Source organism: Melanaphis sacchari, unplaced genomic scaffold (genome assembly GCF_002803265.2).
Source record: "Melanaphis sacchari strain LSU unplaced genomic scaffold, SCAv2.0 Contig74_pilon_pilon, whole genome shotgun sequence".
Classification (NCBI taxonomy): domain Eukaryota; kingdom Metazoa; phylum Arthropoda; class Insecta; order Hemiptera; family Aphididae; genus Melanaphis; species Melanaphis sacchari.
In genome coordinates, this window is record NW_020271531.1 from 2,308,658 (window position 1) to 2,327,323 (window position 18,666).

Below are 18,666 nucleotides of genomic sequence, written 5' to 3' on the forward strand. Positions count from 1 at the left end.
CAGCAGTGCTGTATGTATGTCCTATTATACAGTGTAAATTACTTCGATCATAAGATATGCTGTATGTAGTATATTCAAGATTATTCTTCTGAACATTCCCCGAGCTATCATACATAATATGTAAAAAAATAAATCGTGCGCAACACGATACACATATTATGTAGGTATATATAAAAAAAAATTTATCTAAAATTAACAAAATTTTCCGCATGGAGATTGCTCCTAATTATCGAATCACTCGGAGCGCTTTGAGTGGAAAAGAGCCGGTAATTAGCGTGACACGACCAGTCGGCTTATAGAGCAACGATATAAAAAAAACAACAAAAATGGTAGACAGAAATAAATTATTTAAACAAAATACCAATTGTCGAGTGTATTTGAACATCGGTGAATAACGATAAGATATTACTTATATTAACAATATTATCATTGATTGATAGTTCACCGTGAATCGTGATGCGAACAATATACTATAACCGACATACGCGTGTGGGTTTACACTCAATCACATTATACGTCGGACCCGTTTAACAATAAACATGATCGGTTTTGGTGTGTACTTTTTTTCGTGATTTTTACTACATTACATTTTTTATTCATACGAATAACGTTTTATTTGACAACGACGATAATTGTTTTACATTGTTTTGGGTGCACCAGTACCATGGACCTGTACACGGCGTGTACACTGAATCACCCAAAGGTGACTGACATGTTAACGCTAAGGTAATGATTATATTATTATTCAATTACTTTAAGAAACTTGTATGTACTTACTATTCGCGAAGGATTAGTGCATATGTTTTGTATTCTAAATTCCAGCGGATAATTCTCTAGGTTTAAAAATATCTATCTTCACTGCGATCTGTGGTCGCCATCGTCAAAATATGTAGGCACCTTGTACACACGATTATATAGCAGGTAGGTGGTGCACGCGTTTCGATCAGTTATGATGTCGTTTGTACAATATACATAATATGATATAACCTACTTGAACATACAATTTAAACATAAACATAAAAAATCTCTGTATTAAACGTCTGAAACTATCATTGACCATTTATTTGATTATACCCTTTAGAATAATTTAATACGTGTATACAAAAAAAAAAAAAAAAGTACCGCATCATGTTTTACTTACGGACGACAGTAACAGTAACAATAATAACAGTAATAAACGTGTGTTTAGGAACTAACATCAATGATACGCGTATCAGAACGATGACAATCACTTTACCTAGCTGGCCGCTATAATATACCCACCAATAATGTATAATCTCGATTTAAATTAATTAAAGCGTTTTAGATAATAGGGTAACAATATTTTCGGAATGATACATTAATTAATTATAATTTATGATAAAAAGCCCGTTAAATTAAACATACGATATAATGCTAAGGTGCCTATTTGAAATTGTATATTTTACTATGTATATACCAACACTATTCTATAAAGTATTATCGGCAATTGGCTTATCAGCGACACAGAAATTGGCCTATTTCAGATATACATGTAATATTGTAGAGCTGATAATCTATACACTAACTAAATAGGTAATATTATATCTATTATCTACACAAAATAAAGTTGTATCGTTGACAGTTGTAGGCAATAGCTGGATGTACCTATTCCACATAAATATTTTATAAATGTACATTTTACATGTTTTTGTTTTAAAAAGAAAATAACGATTTTACCAATTCGACAAATTATTTAACAACTATGTCCATTGAATCGCTGAACAATAATCAAATACCATACAATTGATTCAAATTGTATGTTAATTGTAAATAATTATTCTAAAAAGTTTAAATATTTATATTTAATAAATTTAAATTTGAAATTAACTCTACTGCAAAGTACATATAATATAATGAATAAAACATTTTGTAAAAATCAAGATAAATGTCCTATTGAAGAACTGATAATTAAATTGATTAAATAAAGTTAATTAATAGAAATTATATTAGAAGATTCGCTTTGTAAATTTAGTCAATATATTAATAATTTAAACATTTTTTGAAATATTTATAATCATGTACATTATTTTCAAATTAAAAAAAAAAAAAAAAAAAAAACTATAGATTAACTTTTATCTTAAATCTGATTAGGTATCTAAAGTTCCACAGTGTTATTTTAAAATCTAAAATTAAGTACTTGGAATTTTTTCACGCTTTCAAAATGCCTGATTAATATTATAATAAAATTGTACTTATATTAATACTTAAACATAATAATCGCTATCAACTAAACAATTGGTAACTAAATAAACATTTTCCATATTTATAAAAAATCTTATTACTTGCAATAATTATAACCTATTACCTAATAGCTCTTTCATCGTTTTCTTTACAATTTAAAACATTTTCTAAGTGTAAGCATACAATGTTAAGACTTTAAAGTAAATGCAACTAATGCAAGAACTCGGTATGAAAAAAAAAATAAATAAATAAATAACTAATAGTACAAATATATTACTTTCATATTCCGTATTCCTTTTATAGGTACAAATCAAATGAAATTAAAATTCAACAATATTTTTTTTAGAAAAACAATAAATTGAGGTTATTATTTCGATTAGATTTTCAAATTATCGATTTTTTTGATATTCAATAATGATTTAATATTTCAAAACTATATAATTATAAGTCATATTTCATAATTTATTAAATTAAATAAAAATACTTTTTAATTATTTTAACAAGAATAACTTATATACAAATATGGGAATAATAGAAACAATGGCATGTATTATTCTAATTAAGTACCTATTTATGAGTTATATTATTTATACATCTCATAGTTAATACCATTATAGGTAATTGTTTAAAATTATTATAACCAATAGTATCTACCAAAGAGATATTTATACTTTTATTGTTAACGTTTTATGTCATTGATCCGTCATACCATTTATGGAAGTGAAAAACCTTCAATGATCAGTTGGTAGTTATAACATATTTTTATTTAAATCGTGAAATCTGTATTATTATTTTTAAATTTGATTATAGTTTTAAAATATGTGTACAATTCACAATTGTAGCAGAGTCTGTAAACACTATACATAATAATATGAAATCATATTACACATAGATATAGTCAATAGTCATAGATAAATATCAGTGTTGGAGCTTTTTGGTATTGCTAAACAATGTACAAACTGCAGAGAATCAATTTCAAATAAATTTAAAATCCGTTACGCGTTTACATGATTTTTAATCAATTTAACAATATTTTCAGAATAAAACAACCTACATAGGTATTAAATACAATACCAATTTTTGTTTTGTACGTCATTTTTTTTCGCTTATGGCTCTATAGTACAAATTTGCCTACCAATGACATTAGAGGATACGCGTTTGAAAATTATAGAGGTACCTACACCAAAAAGTTACACTATTATTATACTGTAGTTCTATACTTAACTGAGTTATTATTAAACACAGGTTCAAGATATTTCTTTGTAAAATCATTTTTGAATAATCGCTATTTGATTGTAATAAAAATTAAAAACAAATTATTAAGTGTAGCGTATATAACATAGATATTTTTACATATTTTATAAAACTATAGGAATTAATTAAAAATAGATTTTTGACATTTTAATAAATTTAACAATTTATAATTTACTAACCGGACAAAAACACTAATTACAAAACTAAAGGTGTAAAACATATAATCGAAGTTTCAATATCAAATAACTTATAAGCTTGTACTTATCTGCATGTCTTAATATATTATTTAACTAATAATTATTCTTGATCTTAATACCTAACACAAATCTTTAAAAGTTAATTCTTCTTTAATTTTGCATTAAACCATTTTGCACAGTTGGGATCTGTGTTCCGATTAATCTCTCACTGCATTCCAACGTCCAAGGGCAGTCGTCTAAAACAGGGAGAAGGCAAGTAGAGAGTACAATCATGCCCCCCTGGCTTTTAGTGGTAAATTTTATTTTATACATTTTTTTACTCGCTTGTTCCGCCTGTGGGTTGATGCAGTTTACAATTTTACACACATAGAATATAGTTATTTATAACACGAACATGTATCGGTTTTTTGATACCGATTTTTATTATTATTATTATTATTATTATTATTTTTTTTTTTTTTGACAATAAAACCAATTACATGAATACCAGTATGAACAGTGTAGGCGTAATTATCATAATTTAATAATGTTTATAACATCATAACGATTAGTGGTGTAGAGATCAAATCTTGCTTCAAAAATAAATGTATAATAATGCGTTCACATTAAACGCATACTTTAAAAATCTTCGGGTTCTAAAAATAATATGTATATTATTATTAATATTATTATTATTATATTTTCGATACAAATATTTCAACTAAGGTATAATAGTTAAAGTGATTCGTATTCCATGTAGATATTAATAAAAGCGTAAATATTAGTAAATACATTAAATTATAGTTTATAACCAATGATATCACTGATATATGTAAGTAAAGAAAGTATAGCAATACCTATTAAATTAAGATTAAAGTTAATCCTATATTCTAATACTTATATTAAATTGAAGCTCTTTGTTCAGAATTTTTCTCTTTAGATTCTAATATTACTAATTATCATTGCATTAATATTTATATTGATAAGGCACAAATCATGCAGGTACTATCCATCACTAAAATTAATAAAGCAAGATTAATGTCTCTAACACCTTATATCTACATGTTGCCATGTATTTTTGCTTCACCTGTAACTAAAATATAAAAAAATTCCAAAAACCTCCTTTTAAAAATAATAAACTGTATTAGGTATTGTCGCTAGAAGGCATTGCCAAATATGACCAGTGACTACTGATTATGATTTACCTATTTTTACATTTTTTTTTTTTTCTAAAGCCTTGAGGCATTATAGGTATGGTCATTAGGCATACCTTTTTATTTGAACTTATCAAAATTGGATAATTTATCTCAAACCTATACTCTAATTTTTCAATAGTAGATTCAAACTATTCCTCATTAAATATTATTTCTAACAAAAATTATTTTAAAACATCAAGAATTGTATTATACTTGAAAATTTAATTTACACATCTATACCTGTATCAATCTTAAAAATTATAATAATACAACTATACATTTCAATATTCATTTAATAAGAAAGTTTAAAAATAAATAAAAATATACACATTGATGTTTATTGTACCTAATTAATTGACTGTATAAACTAAATGACATATACCTATTACAAAATTAAATTATTAAACGAACATATTTTAAATTATACACAGCCACAGCCGAAATAAAGACAATAAATTTGAAGAAATAGCCATGATAATATATTATAAATTATAATATATCTTTTGAATTTTATTCGCTATTATTAAAATACAATCATTTTTACTCAGTGCTCTTTTCAATAAAATATGTACTAAACATCGTGGGTAGACTGTAAAAAAATATAATTATAGTTTATTGAGTTTTTTGTGTAGCACTTTTTTCTCGAATGACAACATAATTGTTACAGTTAATTCAAATAATAGTAATTTAATACATGTTACTTGTATACGATGGGTATTTGAAAAAATGTTATGACAACAAATTATATACTTCCACCAAGCCTTAAGCCATCCCTTCTTCTTAGACATAACACTCCCATAACGTTTACAACTAGTCACTAGAAATGAGCATTTCTAATATGCAGGCTACAGCAATTAGAACTAATTATGAATTATCTTGTTAAATATTATACTTGTATAGACAAGTGTTAAGAAACATATTTTTCGCAAATATTATGTTATAAAAACTAGAATAGTAGGTATACGTTATATTTTAATAGAAAATAATATTTTTATTTTCAGTTTTAATGCCGAGTTAAATGATTAATTTAATAATTTAATAAAATATAACACTCCAGTCTCCAATCATGGATTACTAAATCATAAGCTAACTATTGATTCATTAAATGTTTAGTGATTGTTCATGAAATCCAACATCAGATGCATTAGTGTAAAAATATGTTTATATTTATTCAATATGACAATATTGAATACAATATATAATTTTAAAGTAAAGACAAACAATAAAAATTAGATCCAATGATAAAAAAAATTCAAATTTAATTGGTTCCCAAATAAATAACTTTTTGAATTAACATCCAAGCTCATAAAATAATATCATTCAAAAATTGGTTCTCAAAAAAAGCACTGAGCAAAGTGAAATTATAAAAATATTGATAATAAAATTTAAAAAAATACTAATGTATTGAACAGAATAATTAATATATTTATTTAGTTTTTTGGCGGATATAACAATTTATTATTTTAACTCGTACAAAATTATTACATAGGAATCTAAAACGGAAAAAATTTGAGACAAAATAAAATTGGTAAAATATCAAACGAAAACTTATGACTGATTTTACATTTTCATGATTTAAATATTTAAAATATTAGCAAACAAATATGTACTTTACATTAATTTATTTCTCTATGTGTATGCTTAATTTGAAATTCATAATTGACAAAGAAATAAGCATACTCGTAACTATATTTTTCATAAAAATAAAAATTGCTATTTACTAAATTTAAGTTTATTTCCTAGCAACAATTTAAATACTTCCAATAAAAAAGGATGGACTTGCCTGATGTATTCTTGCTATTATGGAAACGAAAATCTTGTTAATCGCATAATAGATCTAGATCCAACAACATTATTCGCAACCAACAATGATAAACAAACACCTTTGATGATTGCCACCATGTCCGGTAATGTATCAATAGTGAAGAAAACATTTCACGTGAGTAAAAATATTTTAAAATTTATTTTTTAGTTATAATTACTTAAATAATTACATTATTTACAATAAGGATTATAAGTTCTAAACATTAAAATAATGTTAAAAATACTAAAAGAAAAAACTAACTGTAATACAAATATTATTTATGATATATAAAACACTAAGTAATAACTAAATAGTTCAAATTAAAAATATTGAAATACCTAAATAATGATTAATTTTAATGTGTAATTTTTAGATTTCGAATAAATGGCAGCTAAAATTAAATTAATATTTTATACGAATATTCGTTTTATATTTTATTAAAACAAATACAGCTAGTGCCAATTTTCGTACTGATTAATTTAATGTACCAAATAAAATTGTATCATATAATAAACTCAAATATTCATGATAACTAATAAATATTATATACTATGATTATTATATGAAAAACTAACAATTATTTTAAAATTTACCGTTGCTCAATAAACTTTATTCATATCTTAAATAACACAATTGTATTATAACATGTATAAGGATATTATTAAATTTAAACACTTAAGTGCTCTACAGTATATTGACTTATTGACGGTTACAACCTTTCGTTAACCCACCGGAGTTGGAAGACAATTTCTTCGCTGCATTATAAGAACAATGTCGAATGTATAATATATATTATATTTAATTATAGTTCACATATACAAACGTATGTAATGGAGTGTTTAACCAACGTCATATTTCTTTAAAATAGCCGACTATAAGGACGTGGCCACGTGAATAAATTAAAATGATTTTATTTGTTCCGCCAACCACGGAGCTGCCATCGTTGCCCGCTCATTCATGCACGGACATCTAGTTTCGTTGTATTTTATTCGCGTAATTTGCATGGTGGTATTTAAAATGACATTTGATCCGGAAAAAAACTCAGCTATCGAGATATTTCATTCGGATACTATATAATTATATTTAGCACATTTGTAGGTATAGAAGAAAAAACAACTCGTATTTACTCTGTATCTGAGTGGGTAGGTTAGTTGACGGGATAAAAACAAAACACGTAAAAAGCATTACATATTTTTGCGTTGGAAAAAATAAAAAAAATATGTGATCACTTATTGAGTCCACTATTATGGTATTTATGAATAGATATTTTAATGCGTTTAAAGATACAGGAAAGATAGATATTATTAGGATAAACTGTAAATAGTTTCCAAAGAAATCGATTAGGTAATGGTTTCGTATTATATTTAAATTTATTAAGATTACTTGATAAATATTCTTTAATAATAATTTTATTAAATAAAATAAAATATTACATTATTGCACACAATAAATTATGATTAAATATGTATACCTATAATTCGAGTAGTTTATTATATACCTAACCTAACCCATGTACCTACTGTATGGACAAGAGATTACTGACAACTGTATACCTACATATCTACATAATGACTCATATTTATTAAAAATAATAATGGCGAACCCAAGTTACCAATATGTTAGATATTATTGTATTAATTTAAAGTATTACTTAAGTCGTATGAACCACTTTGAACACGGTACATATTTATTATTTTATGTTATACTATAAAAAAACTTACATGTATATAGGTGTATTTAAATACAATACATAATGATTTTGAGATTATTTACTTAATTTAACCAACACGATTTTTTTCTCTGTCCAAATATTTAAATTCTACTTGGAATGCACATAAATTTTTTTTCATAAAATTCTTTATTAGATCATCTGTGATAAGTTTGAACTATAAGCTTAATTGATAAAATAATAAATAAATAATGACAAAGAAATAACACAGTGAAGAGGTCTTTCAGTGAAAGTATATACTTCATCATAAAATAGATTTAAATTTAAAAGTTAGAGCTAGACTTCTTACTCTTTTTATATTTTAATTATAAATTTCAATACATATATATTAATAGATATTAAATAATATACATAAGTGGTACATTAATCTTTATTTTATCTGTAATAATTTGGTAGATATTAAATTGTAAATGCGTAAATGAGTACCTACCATTTAAATAGTGACAATGTTTATTATTATACTTAACTCTTTAAGTTTTTTAAGTAGCTAAAAATTACCTTAATCCTTCTTTAAAACTAAATAATATTATAAACAAATTAATCACGACATTTTGTATTATGCCAGCACAGTTGCTTTATTTAAAAATACTTTATTAAAATATAAGTTTGTTCAATTCTTTTTTTATTGATCTTTTACTTTCACTTCTGTGACAATTAACACTTTTATATGAATATATGATACCATTAAATAAATACATATACTTTGTATATATATAAATATTAGTTATTATATTATAATTACTTATAACTAATACAGTTTAAGTACGAAATAAAATATGAAAAAACAATAGCGATGTTGCATAACAGCAATCGTTAAAATGAATAAGATTTAATTTGAAGTTTGAATACATTTTTACTAATAATAATCAAATACTTTTTTTTTAATGAGTCTTGAAAATATTTCAAGTGTTCCACTGATGCTAGAGCCTAAGTGACGTGAAAATGTTTACATAAGCTATAAATTCATGTTTGAAATGGTTCCCGATTTAGACTCTATTTATGTGGTCCAGCCAAAGAAATAAATGACTTTCTATGAGTATGTAAAATATTAAAATTTAAAAATGCACATAAATCACTTAAAAATTAAAGTATCGTAAAAAACCGACGAGAGAATACAAATAATGTTCTAACCTTTAAGTTTAATAATAAATCATTTCATTATGTTATTTAAAATAAATACAAAAAATTGGAACTACTGAACATATATTTTAGTATGGTATGCGTAAATAAGACGGAGACAACACATACAGGTACGACGTCTTCTTAAAGATTATTGGAGAATTACAAACTTAAGAATGCTAGAAAAAACTAAAATGAATCCTATAAATCCTAATTATAATTGAACTTGGTATATAATATTTTATTTATTATCCAGTTAATCAGTATTATATTGCAAATAAATTATTTTAAATCTATTTTAATATACAGTATAAACTCAAAATCTTGATATAATAAAATCTGTTGAAATATATAATAATACTCGTAGTTTAAAGAAACATAAAAAAACACCATCATAAAAGAATATCTTTCTACTGCCGAATTCTTAATAGTTACTCTACTCATATAAATATAAAATAATATTGCTTAAAGAGTTATAATATATCAGTAAAATTATCAATATGAACTTAAAATTATTATTTTCCGTTTATTTTAAATAATAAATCATCTATTGTTTTCAATGTTTTCATCTAATACTATCTGAATTTCTCCTAATAACCATAAATGTAGGCAACCAAAAACACTAACGATCTGTATACTTAATAATAAGAAATAATATGATAATTTGTATCGTGGGTCTTGACTACAAGTCATATTTATTAGTGACCCCCCGGGGTCCAACGACGTTATGTTGTGATGATTCAAGATAGCTTAAAAAAATATGTACGCTGTTTGTTTAGTTATCTTTTGATCGATTGATTAAAATTGCATTTAAAAAATTCTCAATGCATTTTTTTACATAATAAGAATTACATGAAAGTATAATATTAGAATAAATAATTTAATAAATACTATTTTCAAGAACCATCAATTAAACATTGTATTTTGAGTGAATAATGTAAGGTTAATTTAAATTTCATTATAAACAGCAAGGTTGTTTTAGTGTTGTAAAAATATTTTGGTCTAACATTGATTTATAGATATCTTTAATCGCTCGTATAGATTTTTATATTATACATAGCATGTATACGAATCATTTATAAAAGTACACAGGGACAGGTGTATTCATATATTTTAAAATATCAAAATTATTATTTTTTTTAATGGCGAGAAATTAATTATAATTACCAGCAAATAATTCGCAATACCTACTTATAATAATATTTATAACATTTCAAACAATCACGTGAATAATTGTTAACCACTATAGTTAAATTAAATTGGTCATTACTCATAATATCGTTTTCACGAAAAAAGATTAAATGAATTATATATACTTATTATTATGTATACCTTTTATTCGTTTAAGTAAAAACATATGTGTGCTATATATGTTGTGTACTAATGTATGCTGAAAATATTGATGTTGAAAATTCTAACGATGATCAACTAACAGTTTATGGGAAATGTACGTGTAAACGTCTTGTTTTGTACATTTTGTAACTGATGTGTGAAATTAATCTTTGTATATGATTTACACGTATACCTGTGTTCAACTCTGTTGGATGAATACGACATTATACTTTCAAAAAAACTAAACGTATTACACAGTGAATAGACAAAAGACAACTGAAATGTTAAGAAGTCAGTAGAAAGGTACATAATCGTCTAGACTCTAGAACTAGCTTTTAGTAACCGTCTACCGCTTCAAAAAAAAAAAAAAAAACAATTAGTTAGATAGGTAATATATTTAAAACAAAATTTAAATGCAATGAGTATACTGATTTTTTTTTTTTTTTTGTATTAAATTTTCAATTGAATTTAAAAATATTTGATTAGATACAGTTTCAGTTGTATGCTTCTTTTTTTTTAATAAGCAGCCGAAGTTTTTGAATATTCAACATTTTGAGATTATCTTTGAGGGTGGTTCCTGATAACGAATTAAATCTAATTTATACTTTAGGGGGTTGCTAACAGTAAAAAAATCCAAGTACTTTTAAAAATAACTAGAAAAACAAAAACGCAATTATGGAAAAATGATACTTTCACAAAAAAAAAATAGTTTTTTTAAAAATTAACTATATATTTTTGTTTTAACTCAAAAATAAATTACTTTAGAAAGTAAACACTTAACATTTTAATAGAATTTTGTTTTAAAATTTATTAGACAATGTATAATTTTCAAAATAATATGTTAACTATACAAAAATAATTGAAATTTTCTAACTTTTAAAAAAAATTTTCTATTTATGTACAATAGCATATTTTTCATTATGAAAAATAGCTGGATAGTTTAATATGTATATATTACATTTATTGTTGTAATTCGTAAATATTTGTGAAAATCTTAAACTTTTACATATTTTACTATACACAAGAATATTTTAAAAATATTTAGATAAATTCCAATCTATTTTATTTATGTCACAGACCTGTTCACACCATTCTATGTTAAGTTAGTATTGACTTAAAAGTTAATAAAAAATATATATGACATTAGTACTGGTATAATAATTTAAAATATTAAAAATGCGACATTTTTGTCAAAAATTATTTTAACCTTCTATATTAATAATAATAAAAATAAATCCAAGTACCAAAATAAAAATTATATAATAAAATACACTTAGTAAATAACATAAACTAGCAAACCATCTCGACATCTCCACTCTAAAAAAATCGTTTTTGTATTCAATGGTTAATATAATTGAACTCAAATTTAATATATCCATACAATGACATATTCAATGACGACGTACACTCGACATATATTATTATTATACATTTATATCTACAGCAAAACAAGTTCCTCATTGTATATATTTATAATATGACGATTTCGGGCATTTCGGCTAGACTAGGTATTCTTAGTTTAATACATATATTTTTTTTTTAATTAATAATAATTTACAAAATAATACTTATTTTACCATAGATACTTATAATAATGATAACTTTAGTGTTGTGCATATGGTTAACTGTTTTAAAATGGTTGATTTTACATAGCGAATATTATTTTACTTTACTTTTATGGTAATTTGTAAGATTGATACAAAAACTAGAGGTGTGTTTAATATACATAGACAATCCAGTCTCTTATAATAACAACATAATATTATAGCTAAATTAATGATTATATTTCTTTTTTATTATGTTCTATTGATATTTTACTATGATTTATATGTTTTTTTTTTTTTGTAATAAGTATCGTTTTATGTAAACTATTTCATAAGTATATAAGATGAAAAATGCATTTAAATTGTGATCACCGATCGCTTTCACATTTAACACTGTACACATATATATTGCGCGTTTTGTCGATTCTACCTTCGTTAGTCTCCAACCTCTATAGGCCCATTATACTATTATAAGTCATATATCTTACTGGTATCGGCATTCTTTTGCAAATATTTACTATATTTATATCAATTTTTTAGTGAAACCCTTGTCTTCAATATTGAGGCCACTCGTCTTTACAAAACTATTTTCTCACTAAACATAGATTTCCTATCTACTTACACCTACTTTTGCGATATTTTTCCTCCGTAACAAACATCTATATATTCGTTAGATGATCTAACAAGTCACCGCCTTCTATAATGTTCATCTCCAGGAACCAGTAGTGCATGCATTGATTTCATATATTTTTTAAGACATGGAGTGGGGATTAACAGGTTATAGCTTCTAATGATTCAACAATTGAGTTGATTTTTTTTTCCCCATTGGTATGTAGTATTTGAGGTGAACAGTACACATAAGCGATGGTACCGAAAGACAAATTTACCCACAGTCACATTTTTGCCATCGATAATTGAACAGACGCTGCAAACTGGTGTAATTGCATCGTTAAGTATTGCCTTGCATTCTAAAGACTCCAAACTAATGAGTGTACCCATCGATAGTGTGGCATGTTATCTTTTTAGCCACTGTAAATATTCCATTGAACGCTAACTATTTCGATTGAACAAATGGACATGATCGAAATATTCTTAGAATTAAAATGGCATATTATAGGAATATTAATTAAACGTATTTTTTAGGTTGACATTTTGGAGATGCTTGATAAACTAGGCAGATCAGCAATGTTTTACGCAGTATTATACAATCAAGAAGAAATATTGGAGTATTTTATTGAAAAACAAGCCAATTGTAACGTAATGTTAGTAGATTTTTTAATAATGAATGAAAAATGCACTGTATTTAAACGTTATTCCTACGATATTACATCTACACTTTAAGAATGCATGAATTAAAAATATAGGTACTTAAGTTAGTGATACTGAATTTATAATAACAAAACATCTGTTTAATGGCTTAAACACTTAAACTAATACTTGACTACACGTTATATGTCAATATTCTATCTCAAATTAACAAACCCATTATTTTTTTACGTTTTTTAAATTTCATAACACAATTATATATATATTGAAAAAATAAATAAATAGTACTTAAGTGCTTTATAAAATTTATACTGTATGTCTGTATGAATTATAGGTATATATCGATCAAAAGTGTTTATTGAATTTAAGAATTTATTATACGAATAACTTAACTTCTTATTTCAAAGTCCTAATTAATTATACCACCCAGAACTAGAATTAATTGATTAAAGAGAGAAAAAATTTAATATTATTTAGCTATCATACAACATAATAATATAGAAAATAAATCAATAAATAAATAATGTAAGTTCATTATTATAGTATACGATAAACCTATACCAACATAAAAGTATCGCTTAATAGTTTAACTATCACATCTCTCACAACTCCCACCGGAATTGTAAAATTTTCGTAAAAAGCATAAAAAAAAATTATTAAAAGTAAGTACTATAAGCAAACAAAATAGATTTTTTAAAAATGTATACATATAAATTGTATATTATACTCACATAATAATAATTGTATTTTTTTGCATTTATAATAGATGCCTAATACGTATTATTATAATATTCTATAAATAATGACAAAACTATTTAAGAGGTTGAAGTATTCAAAGTTCAAATTAACCATAGTAATATAGAATCGTGATATTCATATTTTATTACACAGCATTATGTGTTTTTTCAAATCTAAATGGTGTTACAAAATTAATTCATTATAATTTATTTTTGAATAGTATTTACAATCTTGATATTTTATTTTATTAAAGAAAGAGTAAAATTTAAATTAAAAGATTACTTATTAACATTTTTGGTAAATTTTTAAAAGCAATAATATTTACAATAAGTTTAATGTAAAATATTTTAATTTTTAAAACAACTTTTTGAGCAAGTAAACATACAGCACAAATGTTGATGTCATTGATTATTTATTTATAAGTAGACAATAAAATAATTTAAATCAATTTATAATGTTATACTTGATATTTTAATTGCTTATAATTAGTTAGATTTAATAAATACATAATTAATAATTAATGTTTAAAATCTTAACTGGCAAAATATATGTATCATTGTATCAATGTATCATTATATTAATACTATAATTTTAAAAAGTATATAACCGAGTAAACGACGTATAAAATATACACATTACAACAATAAGGCTGATATGAGTCAGAAAAACACTACAATTAAAACATTAACTATACCTACATTTGAAAACGCATTTACATACCTACTATACTTATCTTTATAGAGATAACTTTGGTAAGACTATGACCATGACAGCTATCTCTAAAGGATTTCAGAGAGTCATGAAATTGTTGTACGAATATGAAAATAGACATGAAAAAACCATGTTGAAGACTACGTGGTCAGAAAAAATGAAAATGACCAAAAACAATCATCAAAGCGACGAAAATATAGGTATGTTTCATTTCATTTAATGTAAATATTTCTTTTTATAAACACGCTACAGTGTATAGGTATTTTATATTTAAATATTTTGCGATCATTTATAAATATATACTATTATAGATTATCACATGGAAAAACTACTAAAACAGTTGTCGTTGGAAAAATATTGGCCGATGTTCGACAAACGAAATATCCGGTACAATGATTTCTTAAAATTATCCGAGCAAGACTTAAAAGATATCGGGATAAAGTGAGTTTATAATACACATTTGTTAGTGTTTAATCAAAAAACAATCAACATTTCCATAATTAATGACACACTGTTATTTTTTCAAACAGGTATAGTAGGTACCTATCTACTACTTAGACTTAAAAGTATTTCTTAGGTATTATTTTAATGTTGAGTTATGTATAATAATCAGGACTGTAAATTTCATGCATTCGCATGTTTTTTGTGTTACATCGTTTTTTTATATAAGAAAATGGATTTTATCAAACTTTGTTTTGCGTTATTTCTAAATTAAATACGTAATCTTATTTTACATATTTTTGCATATTTAACCGGTAAGGGCATGTAAATACATGATTTCTCGGGTTTCCATGTTGCTGCTATTTTCACGTTTTAATAATACGTTTTTCTCATTTGTAAAATTTCTTGAATTTGGACGATACAATTTTATCGCGGTGGTAATAATAGCAGAAACATTTGTTAAACCCGATCTGGAGTGGCATACAGTACTATAGCCTCCTGTTATTACCGCGTGTCTATATCTGAGATCAAAAGTCAATTATGATTATGAAACATCTATAATCTTAATCTATTATATTATGGTGGACAAACCAATGATAGTGTTACCGTTGTTTCCGCGGTGGTAATACATTGTTTGTGACAGTCCGTAATATTTTCTAGTTTATGCTTTCAAATGCTAACAAATAACAATTTTATAGTCTGAACGATAAATGCACTTTATTACATATAAATAGAATTCAATCATTTCCATACCGGCATAATGTTTTAAATAAAATACTCGTACTACAAATTCATTAAAAATAGAAAACAAAATAATGTATTTAAAATCTAAGCTTTTCTAACATGTTGTTTTTATATTAAAACTAAAATAATATCATTATTTATATTTATATTAAAATAATGATTACCCAAGATAATCATATTTAATCAAATTAATCAAATATTCATGTAAAAAACTTCATGTTATGATATGCTTACATGGCTACATATTTAACACAAGTGCTAATAAAAATGGGATATAATTATTTTTTAGTTTATTTGGTCCAAGAAGAAAATTAATAATGACTATTGACAAATTAAATGAATTAAGGACATCACAAGAACACTCGAGGAGTTGAAAATTAAATATCATATATTTTTAATTTTATTTTAACCTTTATTGAATTGATGTACCTTTATATTTTTTACCTATATAATTATATTTATGATTTTTATTTATACTTTTTTTTTTAAATTAACATAACTACCACATTATTTATACTTAACATTTTTTTTTTTTTTTTTAATATGTTTTCACATACTGTTACATTTAAAATTTCGAGGTATGCGAGGAATAAACTAATTTTATACAGCAATATGTTTATAGTTTATTCTGTTCATGGTTTCAACTATGATTTGAGAAGTTATCAGCCACGTACATTTGCATACTATTATACATCAAGTACTCATTATATATAAGCACTACCGAAATTTTTAAATTCTAATTTTTAAGCTAAAAGTTCGTATTACAAAAAAAAAGTTTTCTAAGATAGCCAGAAAAGTTCAGTAAACCAACCTAAATTCTTACGCTTCCGGGTATTATCATTGATTTACAACTATATGTTGAGTTTTCAATCATCTCGCGGCGAAGGGAGAAATTTTGTCTCGGAAATGACTAGAAGTCGACACTCCGCAGTGTCCATTTCTCGCGTATTGTAAAGGACAACCGGTTACAGTTTTTGCAGCATAATTCATACCCGGTCGAGGACAATCTCAAAGCGAAGAATACTTAAATGATCCTCTTAACAGCGTGCTAGATATGCCGCAGGTTTGCTAAAGAATCCTCCCAATCTACTAATCATTATTCTTAATATGCGTGTAAGATGGTAACTATCCACCTATTCCCGTCTAAAGAGTAGGTAGGTGCAGTGGCGCACAGAGGTATTTTGAGAGCGCATTCGCAACGAATAAAATTTACCCACCCACCCAGGTATTTTTTTATTTTTTTTATTGTAATAATAATATTGTTATTTGCTTACCATAGTCCATAATTTTTGGTATCTAAGTTAACTATATGCCCACTAACCAACTTATACACCCATTCCCCACGAGAGCACATGCAGTTTCACTATTTGCTAACCTGTCTGGGCACCACTGGATAGGTGGATGGCATGACGACAAAAACTTAAGACCAACACTCGCCATATCGTTTCGAAAACATGTAACCCCGAGTACTTTCAACGCAGTGGCTGTAGAGAGACAAATATTACTTTCCACCGAACCACGGAACAATAACTCGGGCTACGATTTCCCTGTTAAGATACGTTCAATTTCATTTTTTTTTTTTTTAATTCCCTCCATCCAGCCGTGAATATAAAAAAAAAAAAACTAGAAAATAAACAAAACACATTTATTAATAGAAAATAATTAACATTCACGTGACCCAACAGTTATCGTACTAAAATAAGTTCCATTGTCAAAGTTGAAATACCTTTAAATTTATATTTGATCATCTAGTGTTTATATATCTATATTATATTATTCATACCTATCTATGTATGACCTATCTATATAAAACTTAAAAAGTCATATTTTTTAATTTTAATAGAAATCTACTAGAGAAGATTATAGTTAGATAAATCTATAGCTTGTAAGTAACAAATATAAGATATAATTTTAAAGTAGTTAAGTACTATATATAATTTTAAATTTGATACGTCGTTTTCTATTATTCATATATTTTACAATTTGGAACTAAGAAAAGAACTCATTTATTTTCTATAACAACAAACAAAGGACGGAATGTTAAAAAAAAAAATTAGGAGCGAATCGTCGATTCTGAAAAAATGAAATCATTTTTAAATGAAACTTGTCCAAATAATTAAGTTAAGCTAAAAATATAGTTTTGTAATAAACGTTGAACTAGTTATTTACTTTGAGAGTATATTTTGTATACGACAGCGCTATCTATCGATAAAAATGACTAGCCTCCGAGAAAAATGCTTGGAGTGTATCTTAAAATTACAGTGACAGAACTGACTTTTTAGCCCGGACTTATCGACCATACATAAATAAGTTGAAAAGATCTTTCTCAGCCGACGGCCCTCCATGAATACTTATTTTACGAATTATTAACTTACATAATTGTAATTTATTAATCTAAACTACTTTTTCA

At 25.1% G+C, this 18,666-nt stretch overlaps 1 protein-coding gene across 1 annotated transcript; it reads left to right on the forward strand.

Moving 5' to 3' along the window:
• The first annotated feature begins 664 nt into the window (after positions 1-664).
• Positions 665-16,679, forward strand: LOC112601108 (ankyrin repeat and SAM domain-containing protein 3-like). The gene is made up of 6 exons (XM_025348541.1): positions 665-726; positions 6,572-6,767; positions 13,500-13,618; positions 15,102-15,271; positions 15,383-15,512; positions 16,546-16,679. Exons 1-6 carry the CDS (start codon positions 665-667, stop codon positions 16,628-16,630), a joined length of 762 nt encoding a protein of 253 aa, XP_025204326.1. The 3' UTR covers positions 16,631-16,679.
• Positions 16,680-18,666: the final 1,987 nt, after the last annotated feature.

Bases quoted from the DNA above. Each gene is read 5' to 3' on its own strand.
- LOC112601108 (XM_025348541.1), top strand. From the start codon at position 665: ATGGACCTGTACACGGCGTGTACACTGAATCACCCAAAGGTGACTGAC. The intron at 15,272-15,382 runs GTATGTTTCATT...ATACTATTATAG, and splicing joins TCAAAGCGACGAAAATATAG to ATTATCACATGGAAAAACTA. The intron at 15,513-16,545 runs GTGAGTTTATAA...ATTATTTTTTAG, and splicing joins TTAAAAGATATCGGGATAAA to TTTATTTGGTCCAAGAAGAA.